General features: G+C 40.6%; 3 protein-coding genes across 3 annotated transcripts; 1 reads left to right on the forward strand and 2 right to left on the reverse strand.

The window, feature by feature from the left end:
* Positions 1-85: 85 nt before the first annotated feature.
* Positions 86-4,976, reverse strand: LOC112229518 (ragulator complex protein LAMTOR2). Its single transcript, XM_024395396.2, has 4 exons — positions 4,768-4,976; positions 4,437-4,599; positions 2,405-2,494; positions 86-590 (listed from the first exon to the last, which is right to left on the reverse strand). The coding sequence occupies exons 1-4, from the start codon at positions 4,833-4,835 to the stop codon at positions 534-536; spliced, it is 378 nt and encodes a 125-aa protein (XP_024251164.1). The 5' UTR covers positions 4,836-4,976; the 3' UTR covers positions 86-533.
* A 599-nt stretch (positions 4,977-5,575) lies between these two features.
* On the reverse strand, positions 5,576-11,713 carry LOC112229525 (ubiquilin-4). The gene is made up of 11 exons (XM_024395407.2): positions 11,370-11,713; positions 10,199-10,350; positions 9,951-10,102; positions 9,555-9,817; positions 9,080-9,238; positions 8,761-8,986; positions 8,457-8,596; positions 8,260-8,343; positions 7,993-8,108; positions 7,709-7,889; positions 5,576-7,469 (listed from the first exon to the last, which is right to left on the reverse strand). Exons 1-11 carry the CDS (start codon positions 11,514-11,516, stop codon positions 7,311-7,313), a joined length of 1,779 nt encoding a protein of 592 aa, XP_024251175.1. The 5' UTR covers positions 11,517-11,713; the 3' UTR covers positions 5,576-7,310.
* Positions 11,443-19,460, forward strand: LOC112229534 (transmembrane protein 176B). The gene is given in 9 exon segments (XM_042311566.1): positions 11,443-11,557; positions 14,178-14,228; positions 17,111-17,309; positions 17,456-17,520; positions 17,522-17,564; positions 17,861-17,917; positions 18,102-18,311; positions 18,814-18,936; positions 19,088-19,460. Coding segments are annotated over 7 exon segments (738 nt in total). The 5' UTR covers positions 11,443-11,557; positions 14,178-14,228; positions 17,111-17,135; the 3' UTR covers positions 19,154-19,460.
* Positions 19,461-22,901: the final 3,441 nt, after the last annotated feature.

Consider the following 22,901-nt stretch of genomic DNA (forward strand, 5'->3'; position numbering starts at 1 on the left):
GTAATGCAAAAAAACAACTTGGTACCCCTGGAACAAAAAATCTAACGTATAAATCAAATACATAAAACCATTTATTTCATACCCCTGAAGATATATATTTTTTATTGATTTTTCAATTGAAAAAAACAACTTATGAATAGCCTGTTACAAAGGGATATCATACATTTTATTGCGTGGCAGCAACAGTCAAATGTAAGATTCTGACTAGGGTAAACAGTGAAGGCCTTAACGTTAATGTGTCAGCATTTTCAGCAGTCCTCTTGAATCTCAAAGATGTACCTAGCCAGCCTTACACAAAGCATGAGCTTGACTTTTGAACTGCATGCCACAAAAGGCCAAATTACTAAAAACTCAAGCATTAAGTTAGAGCATATTGAGTATAAATATAGTAAATCAGAAGATAAATACTCAGTTCATTCATACACAGACTGCAGTGGTTCATGAAGACCAGGTAAAACATTCACCTCAGCAATAAGAGTTCATGTATGTTCAGGGGAGACAAAATGGAAGACAACGCTCCAGCCAGACTTCCCTTATGATGCAGCAACTTGGGTTAAAGGTTCCTCCAGATAAAGCACCAGTGCTTCAGCCTAAAAATACCACACAGACAGGAGAAATATGCTTAGTATGGTATGCAGACATGATCTGTGCTCATGGCTCTTTAAATTACATACAGTTGAAGTCTGAAGTTTACATACACCTTAGCCAAATACTTTTAAACTCAGTTTTTCCACAATTCCTGACATTTAATCCCAGTAAAAATTCCCTGTCTTAGGTCAGTTAGGATCACCACTTTATTTTAAGATTGTGAAATGTCAGAATAATAGGAGAAAATTATTTATTTCATGACATTCCCAGTGGGTCAGAACTTACATACACTCAATTAGTATTTGGTAGCATTGCCTTTAAAATTGTTTAACTTGGGTCAAATGTTTTGGGTAGCCTTCCACAAGCTTCCCACAATAACTTGGGTGAATTTTGGCCCATTCCTCCTGACAGAGCTTGTGTAACTGAGTCAGGTTTCTAGACTTCCTTGCTCACACACACACACTATCTCAGTTCTGCCCACACCTTTTTATATAGGATTGAGTTCAGGGCTTTGTGATGGCCACTCCAATACCTTGACTTTGTTGTCCTTAAGCCATTTTGCCACAACTTTGGAAGTATGCTTGGGGTCATTGTTCGTTTGGAAGACCCATTTGCGACCAAGATTTATCTCAAGACATTAGTCAGGAAGTTGTCGCTTCAATATATCTACATAATTTTCCACCCTCATGATGGCATCTATTTTGTGAAGTGCACCAGTCCCTCCTGCAGCAAAGCACCCACACAACATGATGCTGCCACTCCCGTGCTTCATGTTTGGGATTGTGTTCTTTGGCTTGCAAGCCTCCCCCTTTTTCCTCAAACATAATGGTCATTATGGCCAAACAGTTCTATTTTTGTTTTTATTTTTGCGGACATTTCTCCAAAAAGTACGATGTTTGTCCCCATGTCCAGTTGCAAACCGTAGTCTGTTTTTTTATGGCGGTTTTGGAGCAGTGGCTTCTTCCTTGCTGAGCGGCCTTTCAGGTTATGTCGATATAGGACTCGTTTTACTGTGGATATGGATACATTTGTACCGGTTTCCTCCAGCATCTTCACACGGTCCTTTGCTGTTGTACTGGGATTGATTTGCACTTTTCGCACCAAAGTACATTTATCTCGAGGAAACAGAACGCGCCTCCTTTCTCAGCGGTATGACGGCTGCGTGTTCCCATATTGTTTATACTTGTGTACTATTGTTTGTACAGATGAACATGGTACCTTCAGGCATTTGGAAATTGCTCCCAAGGATGAACCAGACTTGTGGAGGTCTACAATTTTTTTTCTGAGGTCTTTGCTGATTTCTTTTGATTTTCCCATGATGCCAAGCAAAGAAGCACTGAGTTTGAAGGTAGGCCTTGAAATACATCCACAGGTACACTTCCAATTGACTCAAATGATGTCAAATAGCCTATTAGAAGCTTCTAAAGCCATGACATAATTTTCTGGAATTTCCCAAGCTGTTTAAAGGCACAGTCAACTTAGTGTATGTAAACTTCTGACCCACTGGAATTGTGATACAGTGAATTATAAGTTAAATAATCTGTCTGTAAACAATTGTTGGAAAAATTACTTGTGTCATGCACAAAGCAGATGTCCTAACCGACTTGACAAAAACTATAGTTTGTTAACAAGAAATTTGTGGAGTGGTTAAAAAACAAGTTATGACTCCAACCTAAGTGTATGTAAACTTCTGACTTTAACTGTACATACTTGTTCTCTTCAGGAATAAGTCATTAGTGTTTTGTAATTTCAAATACAACACAATTCAAATACCAACGTTACCAATGTCATCCACACTCAAAGTATTCTTCCTCACCTTGGCTTTAAGCATTCCAAAGCCCACAGTCTCTTTGGCATACATGCACAACAGTAGGTTAGCTACCCGTGTAATGGCCACCCTGCCTTCCTGCAAAGAGAAGACAAGAAAGGAATAGATGCATGCACATTGAATTTCAATTGACCTTTGATGGTGATTAGAGGTCAACCGATTAATTGGAATGGCCGATTAATTAGGGCGCTATTTCAAGTTTTCATAACAATCGGAAATCTGTATTTTTGGGTTAACTGCCTCGTTCAGGGGCAGAATGACACATTTTTACCTTGTCAGCTCGGGGATTCAATCTTGCAACCTTACAGTTAAACTAGTTCAACGCTCTAACCACCTGATTACATTGCACTCCACGAGGAGCCTGCCTGTTACGCAAATGCAGTAAGCCAAGGTAAGTTGCTAGCTAGCATTAAACTTATCTTATAAAAAACAATCAATCAATCCTAATCAATAGTTAACTACACATGGTTGATGATATTACTAGTTTATCTAGCGTGTCCAGCGTTGTGTATAATCGATGCGGTGCGTATTCGCGAAAAAGGACTCTCGTTGCTCCAATGTGGACCTAATCATAAACATCAATGCCTTTCTTAAAATCAATACACAGAAGTATATATTTTTAAACCTGCATATTTAGCTAAAAAAATCCAGGTTAGCAGGCAATATTAACCAGGTGAAATTGTGTCACTTCTCTTGAGTTCATTGCATGCAGAGTCAGTGTATATGCAACAGTTTGAGCCACCTAATTTGCCAGAATTTTACGTAATTATGACATAACATTGAAGGTTATGCAATGTAACAGCAATATTTAGACTTATGGATGCCACCCGTTAGATAAAATACGGAACGGTTCCGTATTTCACTGAAAGAATAAACGTCTTGTTTTCGAGATGATCGTTTCCGGATCCGACCATATTAATGACCTAAGGCTCGTATTTCTGTGTGTTATTATGTTATAATTAAGTCTATGATTTGATAGAGCAGTCTGACTGAGCGGTGGTAGGCACCAGCAGGCTCGTAAGCATTCATTCAAACAGCACTTTAGTGCGTTTTGCCAGCAGCTCTTCGTTGTGCTTCAAGCATTGCGCCGTTTATGACTTCAAGCCTATCGACTCCCGAGATTAGGCTGGTGTAACCAATGTGAAATGGCTAAACAGTTAGCGGGGTGCGCGCTAATAGCGTTTCAAACGTCACTCGCTCTGAGACTTGGAGTGGTTGTTCCCCTTGCTCTGCATAGGTAACGCTGCTTCAAGGATGGCTGTTGTCGATGTGTTCCTGGTTCAAGCCCAGGTAGGAGCGAGGAGAGGGACGGAAGCTATACTGTTACACTGGCAATACTAAAGTGCCTATATGAACATCCAATAGTCAAAGGTTAATGAAATACAAAAGGTAGAGAGAGAAATAGTCCTAAAATTCCTATAATAACTACAACCTAAAACCTCTTACCTGGGACTATTGAAGACTCATGTTAAAAGGAACCACCAGTTTTCATATGTCCTCATGTTCTGAGCAAGGAACATATTGCACTTTTACTTTCTTCTCCAACACTTTGTTTTTGAATTATTAAAAAAAAAAATTGAACATGTTTCATTATTTATTTGAGGATAAATGGATTTTATTGATGTATTATATTAAGTTAAAATAAGTGTTCATTCAGTATTGTTGTAATTCTCATTATTACGAATAATGTGTTTTTAAAAATTATAATTATAATTATTTTTAAATTGGCCGATTAATCGGTATTGGCTTTTTTTTTTGGTCCTCCAATAATCGGTATCAGTATTGGCATTGAAAAATCATAATCGGTCGACCTCTAATGGTGATACTACCTCCCAAGCTGCCAACTAGCCTAGGTCATAATTTTCTACCACTATTTAACTAACGTTATAGGGCATACAACAGATTTTCTCTGGAGCCTCTGACTGTGATACTCAATGGATAATCAAAGCAAGGCAGAATTATGAAAAAGATAACATTTGGTTCATGCATAGTAACTAGACCATATAGTTCAAACTCTAACCATGCAATCCATCAGAATGAATTTGAGTTTATCTTCGTTAAAAGCTTGATGCCCATTCTTGTCATAGGCCGACCAGATGTTACTTGCGATGGCAGCGGTCACACGAGCGTCAGTGTCCCCATAGCCAGAGTAAGCCAAAAGAGACCCTTCATTGTTTAACAATCTGCGGGGAGAACATGTAAATACGTTAGGCAAGGAGAGTGTTAGCTAAGACTTACCTACATGTAGGTAGCTGTCGTTAAAAGTCATCTTAAGAACAAATGATTAGCCAACTTAGCTAGATAGCAAAAAAGAACGCTATATTCACGTGACTCTGCCACTCAATACTTACAGTGTGCTTTGTACTCCGCTTGTATTTGCCTGGCTGAGAACTTGCGTCAATGCTTTTGGCCGCAACATGGTTGGCGTGAGCAATACTTTGCAGCAACTCGATTAATTTAGGCGAAATTATGATGAAATGTATATTATCACCCAGCTCAGTGACTTATTCAATAACAACACAATCCAGTCAGCTGACTCCTTCAACTTCCTGATACAAATCGTAATGCATTATGGGAATGACACTGGCAGTGGGTGCGTTCCAGACGAATGAAACCGGTCACTGGAATAATATATTCAAATGCACCAATTCAGCTCAGATCTGCCCCAATTATAGAATTGATATCCTTTTCATGTTGCTCCTGAGATGTTGAACACTTGTCCAAGTAAGGGGACTGGGGGAGAATCTGTATTAGAAGAACAGTGTTAGCTACAGTATCCTGACTGGAGCTAATTGCAGTTATTGAATAAAGTCACAATATGGTATATCAAGGGCACAAAATAGCATATATCCCCATCATATTTCCAGACATGAGATTCCGATCAGGTAAAAAATTATAATAGCTACCCCGAGTAACCTCTGCGGTGAGGCCGGATGAATCTAACAATTGCATTGCTCCCAACTTCACAGCCCAAGCATAATTGATGAGATTGAACTAGCCCCAGTCATTTGTTTATAACTTACACAGCTTTCCTTTAGCCACCATTTTAGACCAGGATCTTCAAAGTGATATGAAATGATCATAAATTGAAGATCTAAGAAATCCATGCGTTTATACATGTTGTCATCATGGAGGAAAATAAACAAATCCAAGCTCCTCTCTGGTGAATGTTAAAACAGCTTAATGCTTAATTGCCATTAAGATATTTCAGTGTTTATTTCAGTTCACAATTTATATTTTCAAGCTTGGTCCTTTTATGATCTACCAAATATGCATGGTCACCACTATAACTTTCCCACCTCTCAAACTACACACAATTCCCATACAAGTTGAACAAATCATCCATATCAAGTTCATATAATTTCATAACATACACAATGTAGACTAGTGTTAATCACACCTGGTCCTAGAGGGTTGCAGTCAGTGTGAACAGGCTAAGTCTACAACATTAACTATTCATCAAGATCATGTATAGCTGAATCACGTGTGTTTGCGCTGGGCTTGCACTCAATTCCAATTTCACTTTGCCAAAAGGGTGCGGATTGGCGTAAGCTTGAGCTAAATGAAGTTTCCACCACATTTCTCACTGCAGTCCAGTCCAGTGCTTTTAAATCTGAGGTGGGGTGAACAAGTGTGCATTTTGAGGATTGAGAATCTGAATTCAGCATAGGGTGCATCCCTCCAGGATCAGGAGTGAAAACTACTGGTGTAGACCATGCTTCTGAACTAAATGAATCACCACCACACACTTGATCATGTTTCTTGAAAGGTATTATTAGAATAGATAAGAGTGACTCCAAGAAAAAGGCAGCGCTGAACAGATGTTCTTTAACTGTAGGTACTGCAACTAATATGTATGGGTTTAAGAAAAACTATTCTCTATGCTATTAGTACACTTTGTCATTATAGATTTCACAAATTATTTTTTGAATATATTGCTGAACCCAATACATACATTTTTATCAGGCACTAAACCGCTGCTTGTATGAAAATACACAAAATGGTTAACGTAAAAGGTGTCTGCATTTTTATCATTGCTCAGATTAAAACATTGAGGTCTTATCACAACCCATAATCAGAGCCTAAACGGTTGAATAATTTACACTCAATAGCATTCATTGACTCAATGTAGCATTAACTACAGAGCTCACCAAGCTACCTTGCCTGACCTTCCAATCTGAAAATCATCCCTTCCAAAAAAGCTGAAAGTGTAAGCAAACAGCTGAACCAGGGGCACTATAGTGCTCAAACAGAGAATCCAACAGCCAGGATCAGGTTTGAAGGATGTCAAAAAATGATTAAAGCAGAAGGTAAACTGAAGGTGAGTGGTAAAGAAAAGAGAAGGTAACTTCTACAGCTCCTGTAATAAATACTAGTCAATCAGGCATGATAGAGTGAAATTAAGTAAAAACAAGCAGGTTCTCATGACAACGAAAGAATGAGTGATTCCTCTGACCTATGATTTCAACACTCATATTCCTCCAAATTTCAACTCGTTACCGGCTAAACACAATCCATTAAGATGGGTTAAGTCGGCAACCTCATGCATGTCCAGCAAATGGGCAGTCATTTCAGAAATAATCTCCCATAGTCAACAGAGGAAGTAGTCATGTTAGTGGTGGCGTCATTTTGCAGCGATGTCATCATTCCACAGGGTTGATATGAGATCTCTCCAATAGAAACTTGAATCTGAACACCCACTTCCTGCCCCCATTGCTTTCCTACTTTTCACAGATCAGCCAAAGAGATGAATAGTAATTGGAATTCAGTTGAGTCTATCTGAGGGGCTTGTCAGACTGTGATGAAGGACTGTGTTCATTTGTAAACTCCCACTCCAGCCCTCAACCCCCCTACCTAACCCCTCTCTCCCAGTAATCTCAGGGGGCTAAGGGAGTTAGGAGGGCTGGGAGCCCAGCAGTCTCTCAATGGCAGCGTTGATGTCTCCCCCCGTGGCGATGAGGGCCTGCAGGTTGGCCTCGCGGTTGATGAAGCCCATGGCGCTGAGCTGGTCCAGCTGCTGCTGAAACCGCACCTCCGGGGTTACGGTCTGGGTCTGCGAAGGGGAGCATAACCAAAGTCAATTTTTATATGAGCCTACATGGAAAATGTTGCTGGGGTCCTATTTGAGTGACTGTTAGGAGACAAGTCTCAGTATTACCAGTACCAGTATTAATCGGTTTTAGGTCAATGAGGCCAGTAGAAACACAAAGCTAATGCTAACCCACTGGATAATAGCAAAGTATAGTTACCAAGTAGAAAGTCAGAAATTATGTTTGCAGCTCAATGACATACCGATGAGCTGCCTCCTCCTCCAGCAAACATCTGTAACATCTGCTGCATGAGCTGCTGCTGCTGTTGGGATGGGTTAGTGGCAGCAGTGGGATTTGAGCCCTGTGTTGGGGGAGGAAGATTTTCTGGGGCCACACTGCCTCCTGTGGTTGGAGGAATCACTGGGATCCCACCAGGAGCCAAACTAGAAGAAGAACCATAGTTTAAGTGGCATCATCAATAAAATAAAATGTATAAAGCACGAGTCTGTCCAGTAAGCATCTACTGGATAATAGATGGTACAGTACCTGGGCATGAGTCCGGGGGCTTCCGTCTGTAGGGTCTGCAGGCCCTGCTGGATCTGCATGAGAGCCTGCATGGCCCGGGGGTTAGTCATCACAGACAGTGACTCAGGATTCTGCATCTGTAAAATAACCATTTAGTTGGTCAACCCAAATGATGTTCCATTTAGTCACAGTCAGAAACTCAGCACCTTCCATAACACTCTGTCGTCTTTTTTGTTGTTGTTGTCAGTATATGGAACTAAAGTGTATAACTGGAGACAGAAATCTGACCTGTTGGAGAAAGACCGGCATCTGATGTCTCAACTGTTCCTGTAACTGGGGGTTTCCGGCAAAGAGGGGGTTGTTCAGCATTGCCTGAGGGAATTAGTAAAGAATTAAGCAATGATTCTACTCTTCACACAAAATAGCCTAGAATATTCATCAGGACTTCTGAATCCTACTGCAGAGAGGGCTGAAGTTGTGCAGACCTGCGAGGCGAGGTCAGGGTTCTGCGCCAGCGACTGCATCATACTGCGCATGTAGGGTGCAGACAGCATGTTCTGCATCAGCTGGGGGTTCTCAGAGATCTGCTGCATCAGACTCTGCATTCCAGGGCTACCGAACACACCTGGACAGATTATAGGGTGTGGAGTGAGAGATACAGACGGATCAGCTAAGCAGCAAAACAAGGGTTATACTCAAATGTGGTATGTTAATACAGGTGTAAGGGGAAATATAGTTTTGCAGATTGACTAAAAGGTGAAAGTGCTTCTTCTGATGTAGTGGTGTTACCGTTGCCCAGCCCAGAGGCGTTGATGCCCAGGGGGTTGGAGGCACTGGGTGCAGTCCCGCCAGCAGAGGAGGTTGTTGTCGTGGAGGCACCAGTCCCCCTGATCTCTGAGGGGGTCGTTCCAGGGGGTCCCCAGGGGTTTGGTAAGGGCTCCCTGTTCTCTGTTCTGGAGGGCTGCACGCCAGAGTCCAAGTTGCCCCCCAAAGCAGAGAAGGGATTGTTTCCAAACTATGGATGGGAAAAAAGTGGACTAAGTCACACAACCGGATTTGATTCAAGACAATTAGATGTCTACATATGGTATTTGCAGGAATAAGCTACCTGCTCTCTAGCGGCACTGAACATAGGCTCCTGGATGTCTGTGTACATCCTCCGGAGGGCGTTGTAGCCCCCAGGGATGCTCTCCAGGTTGCTAAGCGCCCGGTCCTGGTTACGCATCATCTCTTGCATCATGGCTGGGTTCCTTGCCAACTCCATGGTCTGAAGAGAGGAAGGGAGTTAACATTATGCATCTGTGCAAGATCCTCCTCACATCCATTCCTCCCATCGTTCTGGGAGTGGTGCAGTCTAGTTTAAGGGTTTGGGCCTTTGTAAATTGCACTGTTACATAGACCCATTTTTACATTTCAACTACACTGTAAGCTAACTACATAAACAAGCAAAATGGTTTGAGTAATATGCTCTTTGAGCATAGGTTCTTAAGAGAGATTCAAATAAAGCCAAGACACACTATGATTCCCCAAAACCAATTATATGACACCTTGAGCAAAGGACCCATCTAAGCTCCAGACTTAACCTGTCTCATAAGTTCAGGGTTGTTGAGCATGTGGGAGATCTCAGGGTTGCGCTCCATCAGCTGCTGCATCTGAGGGTTTGTCACAATCATCTGCCTCATCAGGTCTGGGTTGGACATCATGTTCTGCACCAAAGGGTTGTCCATGATTTGAGACAGCATCTCCGGGTTGGACATCAGCTGTCTCTGCATCTGCTGCTGCATCTCCATGAAGTTGGCCGAGCCCATGCCCATGCCTGACAGGCTAGATAGGTCACCAAACCCACCTATGCAGACACAAGGGGGCGGTGGATTACTGGAAGGATATAGGTTAGTGCCTAGTTGTGTGGATGTTGAGTAGTTGTATGGCGATATGGCCGTCTTTCTGTGAGATGGTTTGGTGGGGACTGGGTCACTAACTCAGTAAGTTGGGTGGCTGTGTGGAGGCTGGGGTAGACCCAGTGCCTGGTGTTGTGCTGTCATTGGGCGCTGCGCTGGGGTTAACGCTGCTGTTGGCCTGGGGGGTCCCAGAGCTGGATGCAGAGGACTGGGATGTCCCACCAACTGTAGCCCTGGAGAAAAAGCGAGGTCATTATCAACCTAAATGTTCCCATTATCTCACACACAAAATCATGTCACTAGAATAGTGGGCAAGAAAATCTTCTTACTTGGGAGCAGTCTTGATGACAAGGTGAACAGTGAGTCCGTCCTTGATGCCGTGTTGGTTCAGTGTGTCTCCATCCTTTAAGATTTTGCCAGCAAAAATCAACACCAGCTGGTCCTGCTTGGCATTAAACCTTTTGGATATCTCCTCTTTAAACTGTATGCAGGAGACAGAATGAAGTGGCCAGTGAAGACAAATGGGAATAAAGAGGATAGGTACACACCCAAATCATTCAATGTTGGTCAAAAAAACAAGTTATCTTGGCTTAGCTAGCTAACGTTAGCTAACGATGTGAATCTGCTAGCTGTCCTTTTAGTTTTATAAAAAACAATGAGGTAAAATATTAATGGTTTAGGGAATCACCAAATACAACATTAACCATGTCGCCAGCCGTGAACTTAACGATCAGTTTCCCGAGTGTGGGTATAATTTGTGGGACGTTCCAACAGGAATCTGTTCCAAAAACTTCGTAAATAACAAGGTTGCCAACAAACAACGCATACAAAGTTGTATAGCGGCAGAATAAGATACCGGGTAGGGAGCGGGCTATTTCATAAAACATTTCACTTACCACGTTTATTCCAAAAAATGTCTGTCCTCACTTTGGTAGCCTACGGATAAACATTAAGAATAAGCTACGTGGTGAGTTTATGCCTATTCGGCAGCCAGGTGAATTGATTCTGCTACTTTGTATGCGTTGTTTGTTGGCAACCTTGTACTTTACGAAGTTTTTGGAACAGATTCCTGTTGGAACGTTAAACAAATTATACCCACCCGTTTCCCGATCGGCTTTCGCAATGGCCGGAGCCTCCGTTGGCTAGCTGGTTATCAGCTAACCTGATCGCAGCTAAAGTTAGCTAGCTAGATGAGCCTGACAGAGACGTAGCTGGCTAGCTTACTCACAAGCTAACGTTAGCTAGTTGCGTAGTTAGCTAGCTCATGCTTGCTATACAGGTCTTTACACAGTGCCGATTGTGCAAAACACGAGTAAAACTACTATTAGGAACCGACTTATGGACAAGTTGAAAATAAATATTACTAGTCAGGAAAATGAGATGATTCTTCCCAATTAACATCGTAAACCTGCTAGGTAATAGTTGGCTAGCTAACTTAGATTTATGCTTATTAGCCACAGCATGACTTGCATAACTGACTGTGTAAACAAATGCGAATACCTGTGCGACAGAAGAATCCTCCGATATCGCGATCTCCTCTTTATCTTTCGGAGTTTTTACCGTGACCACGATCATGGTCTCGTCTGAGGCAGCATTTTCAACAACGTTGGAATCCACAGTGGGATCTGTGCCGCTGTTCTCCGCCATCTTTACTCCTCTTCAAATTCACTACATCCAGAGAGGAAGAGGTGAAGCGAGAGGTTTTACTCAGCCCAAAATCTGTCCACGAAAATACGATTTGTTTGTATGGTCATTAAGTGTCGAATTTGGTCAACAAAAATGTGTATATTTTATTTGCTATGTGAGGATTATTTGACCAAATAGAAGTTTCGTAATGGTGTACCAGACGTGGCATTTCGCCAACTTTGAAAAAACTACTTTATCGGAGTTGTGCCTGTTGTCATAGAGGTAGATAGAGGACTCATCATATAACACGTTCAAGCATGGACATTGCCATTGAGGGCTTCTACCGTTAAAGCGGTCAACTAGGTGGGGATTCCTATGAGTTGGGAGTTTTCAACCGATGAAGAAGAAAATCATGTACTACTTTAAATTGAGTTAGCCTCAAATGTGCTGCCAATGCTGACGCTATAATATCACATACACAAAGATGAGTCCTCTATCTATCTCTATGGCCTGTTGTTGACACTCGTATCGGCCCTCTCATTGGCTAGAATGGTGCCACGTGCTCTCGCATCTCCCGCCTTCCATCTTTGAGGACATGTATTTCCATTGTTATAGCGGTCACTTTACTATCTCTTCAATATAATAATCTTTGCTACATCACAAAACTAGCTAACAAAATTCTCAAGCTGAGATGAAAGCAGTATTACCTTAGGTTTTTGCAACGTAGAAGTCTAGTGGTGTGGGGGTGTCATTGCATTTGGCCAAAATGTATGTGTACTACTCAATTATGTATATAAACCCAGTTCTAAATCACTGTCAAATCTAAAATTGTAATGCTGAGAAAAAAAAGTGGGCAAATACTTTATATATTAAATATTATATTTAATGGGGCAATCTGCAGTTGCCACGTACATTTTTGGACCCCTAAATTGATTCTGGAAGAATATAATTTATGCCTTAGTTCAACTGTCACACCCTATCAAACCCAAAATATAAGCTTGTTTTACTCCAATGTTTGTAAACAATGTAAATGTAAACAAACACTGCATCCTAAAAACTTGGTTAAAAATAAAATGTTAATATCATGGATGGTCACTCCTTGCACCATTATGTTTATGAATGTGAGTGGTTTATATTTCTCCAAGGCCCATCCCTCGAATTTTTACCACACCGTAACATAGTTGGGGTGTATACCTTGTTATTGTTTTAACTGCAGATTGTCCCTTTAAAGTATTGTAGTTGTTTTGTGCGGTAATGAGCATAAAATCCCACATGTATTCATTTAATTCTTTAATGACATGAAAATTAGGGTTTGAAGGTGAATAACAGCCTATCATGCCTAATAACTCAATCAATGCACTGCAAGACCTAATGCATTTTTCCTAAAGTAATATCATATAAAAAAATATTAATGAAAGCTGTGACGGAAACAGGACGTTTCGGTAGGCTTCAATTTTATAAATGCCAACAGATAATTTGTTCATTGAACATAGTGGGATCTTTTTGTGTCGGTAAAATTAATTACGCGAGAAATGGCGGCGCATGGAAAACGCCTTTATGCGCAAATATTGATTGGATATAATAATTGTCATATAAAAGTACATTTGGATGTGGCGTGCGCGCAGTGGGTCATGAGTTAAAAAGTTTGGGATCCCTTGTAGATAGTCATTGTAGGCCTACCATCTTAACCAGGGGTGTCAAACTCATTCCATGAAGGGCAGTGTCTGCAGGCATTCGTTTTTTTCTTTCAATAAAGACCTAGACAACCAGGTGAGGGGAGTTTCATACTAACCTTAATTAGGCAATGGAGTACATGGGTGGAGCGAAAGTCTGGCGAGAATCTGCTCTCAGTGGAATGAGTTTGACACGTGATCTAGACATTTTCCAAATACATTCTAAATACATTTTCCAAAACTAGAATTTTCAGATGTTTGAAGCTGGTGTAGCTTACAAAAACGAAAGTAAAAGACGCAAAAACTAACCTTAAAACCGGGAGCCATAGCCCACATAAAACAAGTCTACCGCTTCTTAGTCTGAAAAGAATGCACTCACTACTGTAAATCGATCAAATATGTAAAACATCTTAGACTTACTTTCAATGAGAATGACAGTATCAAGTTACCTATTGCAGCTTTAAGCGAAAAAGTACATTTTGTGTACACTACATCCTCACGCGTGGACTTTTATCCGCAACAAGTTTGTTTGGTGGGAAAATAATTTTTATGTGGATTTTAGAATATTCGCATGACAGTCTGTATCCAACTGGCTGGAAACCCACCGACGTGGGAAAATGTGCATCTTTTTCTTTATGTGGATTTGAGAATGTCCATATGAAAATCTGTCGCCAATTGGCTGGAAACCAAGCTAATGACATTCTTAACGAGGCTCCTCTCACATTTGTGACTGTAGATCAAGGCTGAGAATGTTTCATTTGATTTAAAAAAGTGTGATTAACCTTTGTCAAAGAGGAAGGAAAAACACTAGGTTAACACCATTAGACCAGCCTATCCTTTATCAGTATGCTATAGGCCGGAGCTGTATGTGATTATCCCGGTCTTTAGCCAGGTGAAACATTTTATTTCAGTCTTGGTAGAGGAAAGCCATCTAGAAAAGTTAGGCTATATAGAAAATCAGGAGTATGATTTTTGGATTTGCATTATATTATTCATCTTTTTTTGGCAGGTTGTTGCATGTTTTCCTCCTTTAACGTGATCATGAGGACCACTGAGAAAGGTCTGTTGTGCCACCTCTACAGTACATGTTACTGATTTTTGTGTAAGTATGGCTACAAGTATTTAAAATAAGTCCCCATTAATTCCAGAACAGATATTATAGCGGTGATCTGTTTGTTATTCGATGCAAATGCAGTACGCCACAAGATGTTTTTGTGCTGGTTAAAGGCAGTCAGGTCTAGAGTGAACCAAGGGCTATATCTGTTCCTGGTTCTGTATTTTTTTTAATGGGCCATGCTTATTTAAGATGATGAGGAAAGCACTTTTAAAGAATAACCAGGCATCCTCTACTGACTGAAGGAGGTCAATATCCTTCCAGGATACCCGGGCCAGGTTGATTAAAAAGGCCTGTATTTTAGGGACCGTTTGACAGTGATGAGGGGTGGTCGTTTGACCGCAGACCCATTACAGATGCAGGCAATGAGGCAGTGATCGCTGAGATCCTGGTTGAAGACAGCAGAGGTGTATTTAGAGGGGAGGTTTGTCAGGATGATATCTATAAGGGTGCCCGTGTTTACAGATTCGGGGTTGTACCTGGTAGGTTCATTGATAATTTGTGTGAGATTGAGGGAATCTAGCTTAGGTTGTAGGATGGCCGGGGTGTTAAGCATGTCCCAGTTTAGGTCACCTAACAGTATGAGATCTGAAGATAGATTGGGGGCAATCAATTCACATATGATGTCCAGGGCACAGCTGGGTGCAGAAGGTGGTCTATAACAAGCAGCAACAGTGAGAGACTTGTTTCTGGAAAGATGGATTTTTAGATTGTTTTGGCACAGACCTGGATAATATGACAGAACTCTGCAGGCTATCTCTGCAGCAGATTGCAACTCTGCCGCCTTTGGCAGTTCCATCTTGTTGGAAAATGTTATAGTTAGGGATGGAAATTTCAGGATTTTTGGTGGTCTTCCTAAGCCAGGATTCAGACACAGCTAGAACATCCGGGTTGGCAGAGTGCTAAAGCAGTGAGTAAAACAAACTTAGAGAGGAGGCTTCTAATGTTAACATGCATGAAACCAAGGCTTTTACAGTTACAGAAATCAACAAATGAGAGTGCCTGGGGAATGGGAGTGGAGCTAGGCGCTGCAGGGTCTGGATTAACCTCTACGTCAACAGAGGAGGAGTAGGATAAGGGTACGGCTAAAGGCTATAAGGACTGGTCGTCTAGTGCGTTTGGAACAGAGAGTAAAATGAACAGGTTTCTGGGTGTGGAAGGGACCAGTGGGAGGTTAGGCGAGCTGGAGACACGGCAATCCAGACAGCTAGCAGGCTGGGAATAGCAGAAGGGCCTTAGGGGGGGAATGTTGAGGAGCTGGTTGGAAAAATGATAGAGATGTATGGGTGAAGTCTGACCTGCCAACTATGGCTGAGGCAAGAGGAAAGATGATATTTGTACAGAAATCCAGCTTTATGCTGGGCATTCCTGTCTTGGAAACAGACAGCCAGGGTTCTTCAGTTTGTCAGGAAATGACAGGAATTCATTGTATGTTTATTTTTCATTGAGGGAAGGGTTAACCTCTCAGTTCCTCTAAACTGAGGAGGTACTGTTAGGAACTAGCTGAGACTGGTTGAGCCCTCCCTATCAGCTACTTCCCTGTAAGGAAACCAAACTGTGCATCAAGCAGACTGATCTACCACTGATCACATAGGACCTATAGAGGTGTCCATCTCAATTGCCAGGAATGGAGGAGCTCACTTTCTAAAAATATGCATTTGTTGTTGAATAATACATTTTGAGTGAATTTAAATGGGTGTGTAGTTTCATGCTCTCAAAAAGAAATGTAATCAAATGTAATTACAAAATAGTAAATAAATAGATTATATTGAACAGTTCATACTGCAAATTGAAGCTCAACAGTTATAAAATCTATGCAGACATTTGTCATGGTTTACATTCTCTCGTGAGTCAGCGGGAGGGATCTGAGTGTTTCAGAACACCCAATGGTTGAGTTCGTTTTGCATGGCCGGATGCGCCTGGTAGGCAGAGTATGCTCATTTTAGACCATTCCATTGATCCATAAGTGAAATATCCAACCACCCGGGGCCCCGGGACATGCCAAATTAACTCCACCACTGACAGACGCATATGTAACTCCTGGATAGTAGTTTATTTTACAGTACCGTTTAAGCTGTTTTACTGGGACATTATATGGTATGGGTACTTTCTGCTGCTAACTAAAAATAATGAAACACTATTTGTACGTGTAGCCTACTTGGTACAAAATGGGTGGAGCACTTTCTAATGCAAAATGGCTGCCATTGATGGCATCCCCCAGTTGGGTGCTATACATTGTATGTGAGTTTCCCCCACATATCTAAGTAAACAATCGGTAGCTTAAATTCTTTACCGTAAAGTGCTGCAGAAATTTGAGCTGTACTGAATTGATTGAATTCATAAATTATTTGAGCAACATGGTCATGCAATTGCTGTTTCAAGTAATTTCCCAGAAGAGGGGGTTTTATGATGTGCACTTCCTGCTCAGGCATAGCAGAGGCTCTACACCCACTCATCACCACACTTTATGACATGCCCTATCATCTTTCAATGAGGCAAGAGATTACCGCAATGAAGGAAAGCAAAGCAACAAAATAATGGGTAGATTAACTTTAATGTTGTCTACATGGGATGGAACCTGTTTGCCACTACTGTAGCAGTAACAACAAGAGTGCACTTATTTAGGGCAGATTCAGAGCTGTACAATGCCAGAAAATCTCTAACAAAATGAATAGTTAGTCCTTTAAAAAAAGGTGTGTCCTATAGATGCAACACAGACATTATCAGATGTTATTGGAATGAATGTGCACCTTTTAACATGATTACTTATACGGCATACACACTTATTTTAACATTACGATTATTGTTCTGCCCTCCTGTTGATTTAGAGCTGTGTAACCAAGAGTGGCCAGCATGTCAGTGACCGTGACCAATGGCAAAAGGGTGGCTGTATTTACCGTGAACACTAAAGAAGGAAGCAGTTGGCCCCTGCTGTGTCAAATACTTGGGACCCTGTGCTACAGCCCAGCAAGCTCTGTGTCCCAGGGACCTTGGAGGCTCCAAGCAAATTCCCAGTCAGCTCTGGGGGTGGGTGAACTAAAATACACACACACACACACACACACACACACACACACACCACACCACAACATACATGTCTATCACCACTCGGTCACAATTGTCATCAGAAGTGAGAGGGAGTTATCTAAAATGATTATTTTTTTCTTTCACAGACTATACAGATCATGGTGGGAGTACTCAACATTGACTTGGGAGCGATCCTTGTTAGCACTGATTATTACACTGGCAGGGTATAGGGTTCCTTATTGGCTTGGTGGTGTGGTAAGCTTACTTTATTTTGTTATCGTTTACCATGTTATCATGTTTAGTATGAAACTACATGATTTCACTTGTAGTTATAACCACAGTAAACAAACCAGGAAACATATAAGTAACTTTATTTATTTTTAAATTTTGGCCTGCCTACTTAAGTAGTATTTTTTTTAAAGAAAATGAAGGGTTGAAGTCAAATGTCTGTGTATTTTCTTGTGAGTTTTTTGTTATTTTTGTCAGGACAAATAATGTGTTGATTGTGTAGGTTGTGCGCATTTGATTTTGATATTTCGGTGCCTTCTTAGTTTATAGCAGTTGGCATCATGTGTATATTGGCTGAGAAGTTCCCCAGTCCCTGCTTGGTGAGTTGTTCATTGACCTTAACTATTTCCTGTCAATCCTGAGCCTCATTTCCTTCCTCCATTGAACAATCATTCAATCTGATCCAGTTGAATTATAATCATCAACTGAATATTTGAGACAACTAGTACTCAGTGGTTTACTCAATTGAGTCAAACTGGTTTTATATTCCCTATTGTGTTTTAGGTGGGCATCAATATGTTGACGAACCTGTCAGGTGCTTCTCTGGCCATTGCTGGAATTGTGCTGGCAAACTGCCATTTCTGGTGGAGTTGCAATGATGATGACTACATCTGGCGAGATGACTACTATGGCAGCCAGGTGAGACAACTACCAAGTCATCCGCAGAGGGATAGACTCTTGGCGAAATGCAAAGATGCCAAGCAGGTTTCACGGGTGAGTGCTTTTGAATGAAGTTTTTTAATGATATCCATCATGTGAGGAAGGTGTCCCTTCTCTGTTCTAAGTCAAATATATTAACATTTGATTACATGGATCAAACTGCTTAATTTAGTAATGAATATGTGTGTTCTTAAACAGAGATGGTGGGTTCCATGTTTTAAAGCACATTCTAATAGCTGGTATGCCAGTCTGTTTCTGTATATTCCAGTGTTCACCAACACCGCTATTTAGGTAAACATTCCGGTCAACTGTCAATATGTTCAATATCACTCATTCATATATCTTTATGTACATATTCTTTATCCCTTTACACTGTGTATAAGACAGTAGTTTTGGAATTGTTAGTTAGATTACTTGTTGGTTATTACTGCATTGTCGGAACTAGAAGCACAAGCATTTCGCTTCTCTCGCATTAACATCTGCTAACCATGTGTATGTGACAAATAAAATTTGATTTGATTTGATTTCCTCCTCCATGTGTCTGTTCTACCATTAGATGTTGATGAATGCCTTGGACATCGTGCTCATCGTCCCTGCAGTCCTTCAGCTTTGTGTCACCATCAGCTCTGCGGTGTTGGGTCTCAAGGCTTTGTACAAGGATGGAAAGGAGGGAAAAGAGGTATGAACAGAGAACCCTTGAACAGAGCGAATACAACGGCCATACAAATGGAAGTAGAATACGGATTTGTAGACACACACACACACACAACCAAGGTAGTGTTTGTTGTGTCCTCCCAAGTAATGTGTAACTTTGCTCTGATATGTTGCAGAACATCCAGGACCTGGAGCAGCATAAGCCTCTGCTGGAGGAGGTCACCACTAACCCTGCAGCTTAAAGAGCACAGATCTGATATACTTTATTGTCCACGAGGGTACATTTTGTTGTGGATGATTTAGTGGTGCTGCTTCCACATGAAATCCATAGAATCAAATGTATTCGACATCAATGGAACATCATCATCATACACGCCCCCACACATTTTTTTGTTTCATACATACAGTATGTAGTACATATAGTTAACATACAACCAGTGTCAAGTCGCAGTAAATTAAGTATGTCTTCATGCAGTTTGAGTCATGTTTTTTGTATTTGTCATTTTTACAAAACTGAAAGGACAGATAAAGGGGAATATATCAAGTTAATTACTGAATTGATTGTTTTATATTATTTCTTTTTTGTATTTTGATATTTTCTTACTGTGTTACCCCCCAAAAAAAAAACATACAAATAATAATAATTAACAAACTGTCTTAGCTCAACAGTTTCAAAACCGTTTTCCTTAACATTGCCATCAGGTGGCAGTCATCCCCATACAAACATACAACATTGGTTGCTCATAGGTTATCTTGGAGGCAAATACGGGTAGCGAAAACGGCAACATAAAGTGTCTTCAGGTCTAAGCCCATAAGGTCGCAATATCTACTAAGTTAAGATATGGAATTGTTTTCAGATGGTCATAAAATTGCTAAGTTTGCCATTTGAATTTGAGTACCCCTGTAGGTATATACATTATATATATATATATATATATATATATATATATATATATATATATATATATATATATATATATATATGCATATATTTGATGAAACATTGAATTTGGCCTTTACTGCTATAAGCCATAGAAACAAATTGATTAACACAATTTGTATATAGCAAAACAGACAGTCCAAAAATAAATTGTAAGGAATAAGGTTTTGAAGTGTCTGTCCTATACACTGGCGTTACGCAGTTTCTCTGGACCCCCGCAAGGTTGGAGTGGGGCCCCCACTCCCTAAAATAAACACAATGTGTCAGCCAGAGAGTCACTCACAAAGTGTAGACTACCAACCACTGTCCATGGTGCTGAAATTAGAACATATCTATGCGGCTGCCTATCGTATCGATGATAGGCTTTCTGTGGCGACAAGGCATGTAGCCAATAGCTTTGCTTTAGCAAAGGGATACATGTTTATTGGTAGGCCTATTTGGTCATCATTTTCTCATGTTAAGCTTAACATTTCACGAAGCTGTACACAGTTCCGCAAGTCTGCCATCATTAAAATGATGTCTGGTGGCAATAATATAATCACTGGTTCAGTAATTAAAGTTGGAAATTTAAACATTGCAGATTATAAAATGTATTTTCGATACAACAGAATACTAATCTGCAACCAATTTATAAAAAATAGAAAAACACCACTGTCTTGTATAGCCTACCTGAGCCTGCATGCCCATGATCAGTCCTCGTGCTCTGGCTAATAGCATACACAAATGAGCTGCAATCAAAGTCAATTAGATGAAATCCAACTTGAGAGGCTCCTCTGGTCTTCAAAATTCTTCCTGAGATGTTGTGCATTATACTGTATGTCCATTGCGCTGCACACAATTGAAACTTAGTCTTGAATGATGCATGTATCACAATTCCAGTGGGTCAGAAGTTTACATGCACTAAGTTGACTGTGCCTTTAAACAGCTTGGAAAATTCCAGAAAATGATGTCATGGCTTTAGAAGCTTCTGATAGGCTATTTGACATCATTTGAATCAATTGGATGTGTACCTGTGGATGTATTTCAAGGCCTACCTTCAAACAAAGTGCCTCTTTGCTTGACATCATGGGAAAATCAAAATAAATCAGCCAAGATCTCAGAAAAAAAAAGTAAGACCTCCACATGTCTGTTTCACCATTGGGAGCAATTTCCAAACGCCTGAAGGTACCACGTTTATCTGTACAAACAATAGTACACAAGTATAAACACCATGGGATGAATGTACTTTGGTGTGAAAAGTGCAAATCAATTCCAGAACAACAGCAAAGGACCCTGTGAAGATGCTGGAGGAAACAGGCACAAAAGCATCTATATCCACAGTAAAATGAGTCCTATATCGACATAACCTGAAAGGCTGTTCAGCGAAGAAGAAGCCACTGCTCCAAAACCGCCATAAAAAAGCCAGACTATGGTTTGCAACTGCACATGGGGACAAAGATTGTACTTTTTAGAGAAATGTCCTCTGGTCTGTTGGCCATAATGACCATCGTTATGTTTGGAGGAAAAAGGGGGATGCTTGCAAGCCGAAGAACACCATCCCAACCGTGAAGCACTGGGGTGGCAGCATCATGTTGTGGGGGTGCTTTTCTGCAGGAGGGAGTGGTTTACTTCACAAAATTGATGGCATCATGAGGGAGGAATTTTTTTTGTGGATATATTGAAGCAACATCTCAAGACATTAGTCAGGAAGTTAAAGCTTGGTCGCAAATGGGTCTACCAAATGAACAATGACCCTAAGCACACTTCCAAAGTTGTGCCAAAATGGCTTAAGGACAACAAAGTCAAGGTATTAGAGTGGCCATCACAAAGCCCTGACCTCAATCCCATAGAAAATATGTGGGCAGAACTGAAAAAGCGTGCGCGAGCAAGGAGGCTTACAAACCTGACTCGGTTACACCAGCTCTGTCAGGAGGATTGGGCGAAAATTCACCCAACTTATTGTGGGAAGCTTGTGGAAGACTACCCAAAACGTTTGACCCAAGTTAAACAATTTAAAGTCAATGTTACCAAATACTAATTGAGTGTATGTAAACTTCTGACCCACTAGGAACGTGATGAAAGAAATAAAAGCTGAAATAAATCATTCTCTCTACTATTTTTCTGACATTTCACATTCTTAAAATAAAGTGGTGATCCTAACTGACCTAAAACAGGGATTTTTTACTCAGATTAAATGTCAGGAATTGTGAAAAACTTAATTTAAATGTATTTGGCTAAGGTGTATGTAAACCTCCGACTTTAACTGTATATTGTCAATAAAAATATATAATGTGCCATTTGCTTAATATAATGAATTTTAAATGATTTCTACTTTTACTTTTTATACTTAAGTACATTTTAGCAATTCCATTTACTTTTGATACCTACGTATATTTAAAACCAAATACTTTTACTCAAGTAGTATTTTACTGGGTATTTCATGTGAAATATCATCACATGTGAAGTGTTCCAAAATCACATGGTTCAACATGATTTCACAAGTGAAATAAAATGTTACATGTGCAAATCATAACACTCAAACTCTGAAGATCTTCAATCCTTTTCAACTCAGGTGTGCAGAGTTAAATCACATTTTAAGTTTGATGACAACAACAGTTGCAAGCCTGAAAATGTATGGACCTTGTGCAGAAAACATGCTGCACTTCATTTTGCCCCCAACAATCTTACTACCTCAAAGAAGCATTGGCAGAAAAAGAGAGCAAAAAAAAGGAAAAAAAGACCCCAATCAATGAATGAAGGATTGGAGGAAAATTACTCTATATTCTGCAAGCATGTTGTAATGTTCAAAGGATAGACTGTAACTTAGGTAAACTTACATTTAAATCAGTTCCCTTTGAAGCTTCTCAGAGGGATTATCTGTATTCCTCCTTACATAAATAGACTGTCAGGTTCCTCATAATGAAAATTCAATATATTCTCTGCAAAGGGTTTAAACTTGGCTGTACTTAGTCTCATAACCTTGTGATACATCTCAGAAAGCCTTAACTTCCTAGTTTCTCTATGCAGTACCTCTGTGAGGGCCTTGTGATGCTGCCAGTGAATTTCTGGAG

Source organism: Oncorhynchus tshawytscha, linkage group LG03 (genome assembly GCF_018296145.1).
Source record: "Oncorhynchus tshawytscha isolate Ot180627B linkage group LG03, Otsh_v2.0, whole genome shotgun sequence".
Classification (NCBI taxonomy): domain Eukaryota; kingdom Metazoa; phylum Chordata; class Actinopteri; order Salmoniformes; family Salmonidae; genus Oncorhynchus; species Oncorhynchus tshawytscha.

Excerpts from the sequence above, each read along its gene's own strand:
- LOC112229518 (XM_024395396.2), bottom strand. The coding sequence starts at position 4,835 with ATGTTGCGGCCAAAAGCATTGACGCAAGTTCTCAGCCAGGCAAATACA. Across the intron at positions 4,600-4,767 it reads AGCGGAGTACAAAGCACACT|ATTGTTAAACAATGAAGGGT; the intron begins GTAAGTATTGAG and ends TTCTCCCCGCAG. Across the intron at positions 2,495-4,436 it reads TCATTCTGATGGATTGCATG|GAAGGCAGGGTGGCCATTAC; the intron begins GTTAGAGTTTGA and ends TTCTCTTTGCAG.
- LOC112229525 (XM_024395407.2), bottom strand. The coding sequence starts at position 11,516 with ATGGCGGAGAACAGCGGCACAGATCCCACTGTGGATTCCAACGTTGTT. Across the intron at positions 8,597-8,760 it reads CGCCTCTGGGCTGGGCAACG|GTGTGTTCGGTAGCCCTGGA; the intron begins GTAACACCACTA and ends TAATCTGTCCAG. Across the intron at positions 7,470-7,708 it reads GAGGAGGAGGCAGCTCATCG|ACCCAGACCGTAACCCCGGA; the intron begins GTATGTCATTGA and ends TCCCCTTCGCAG.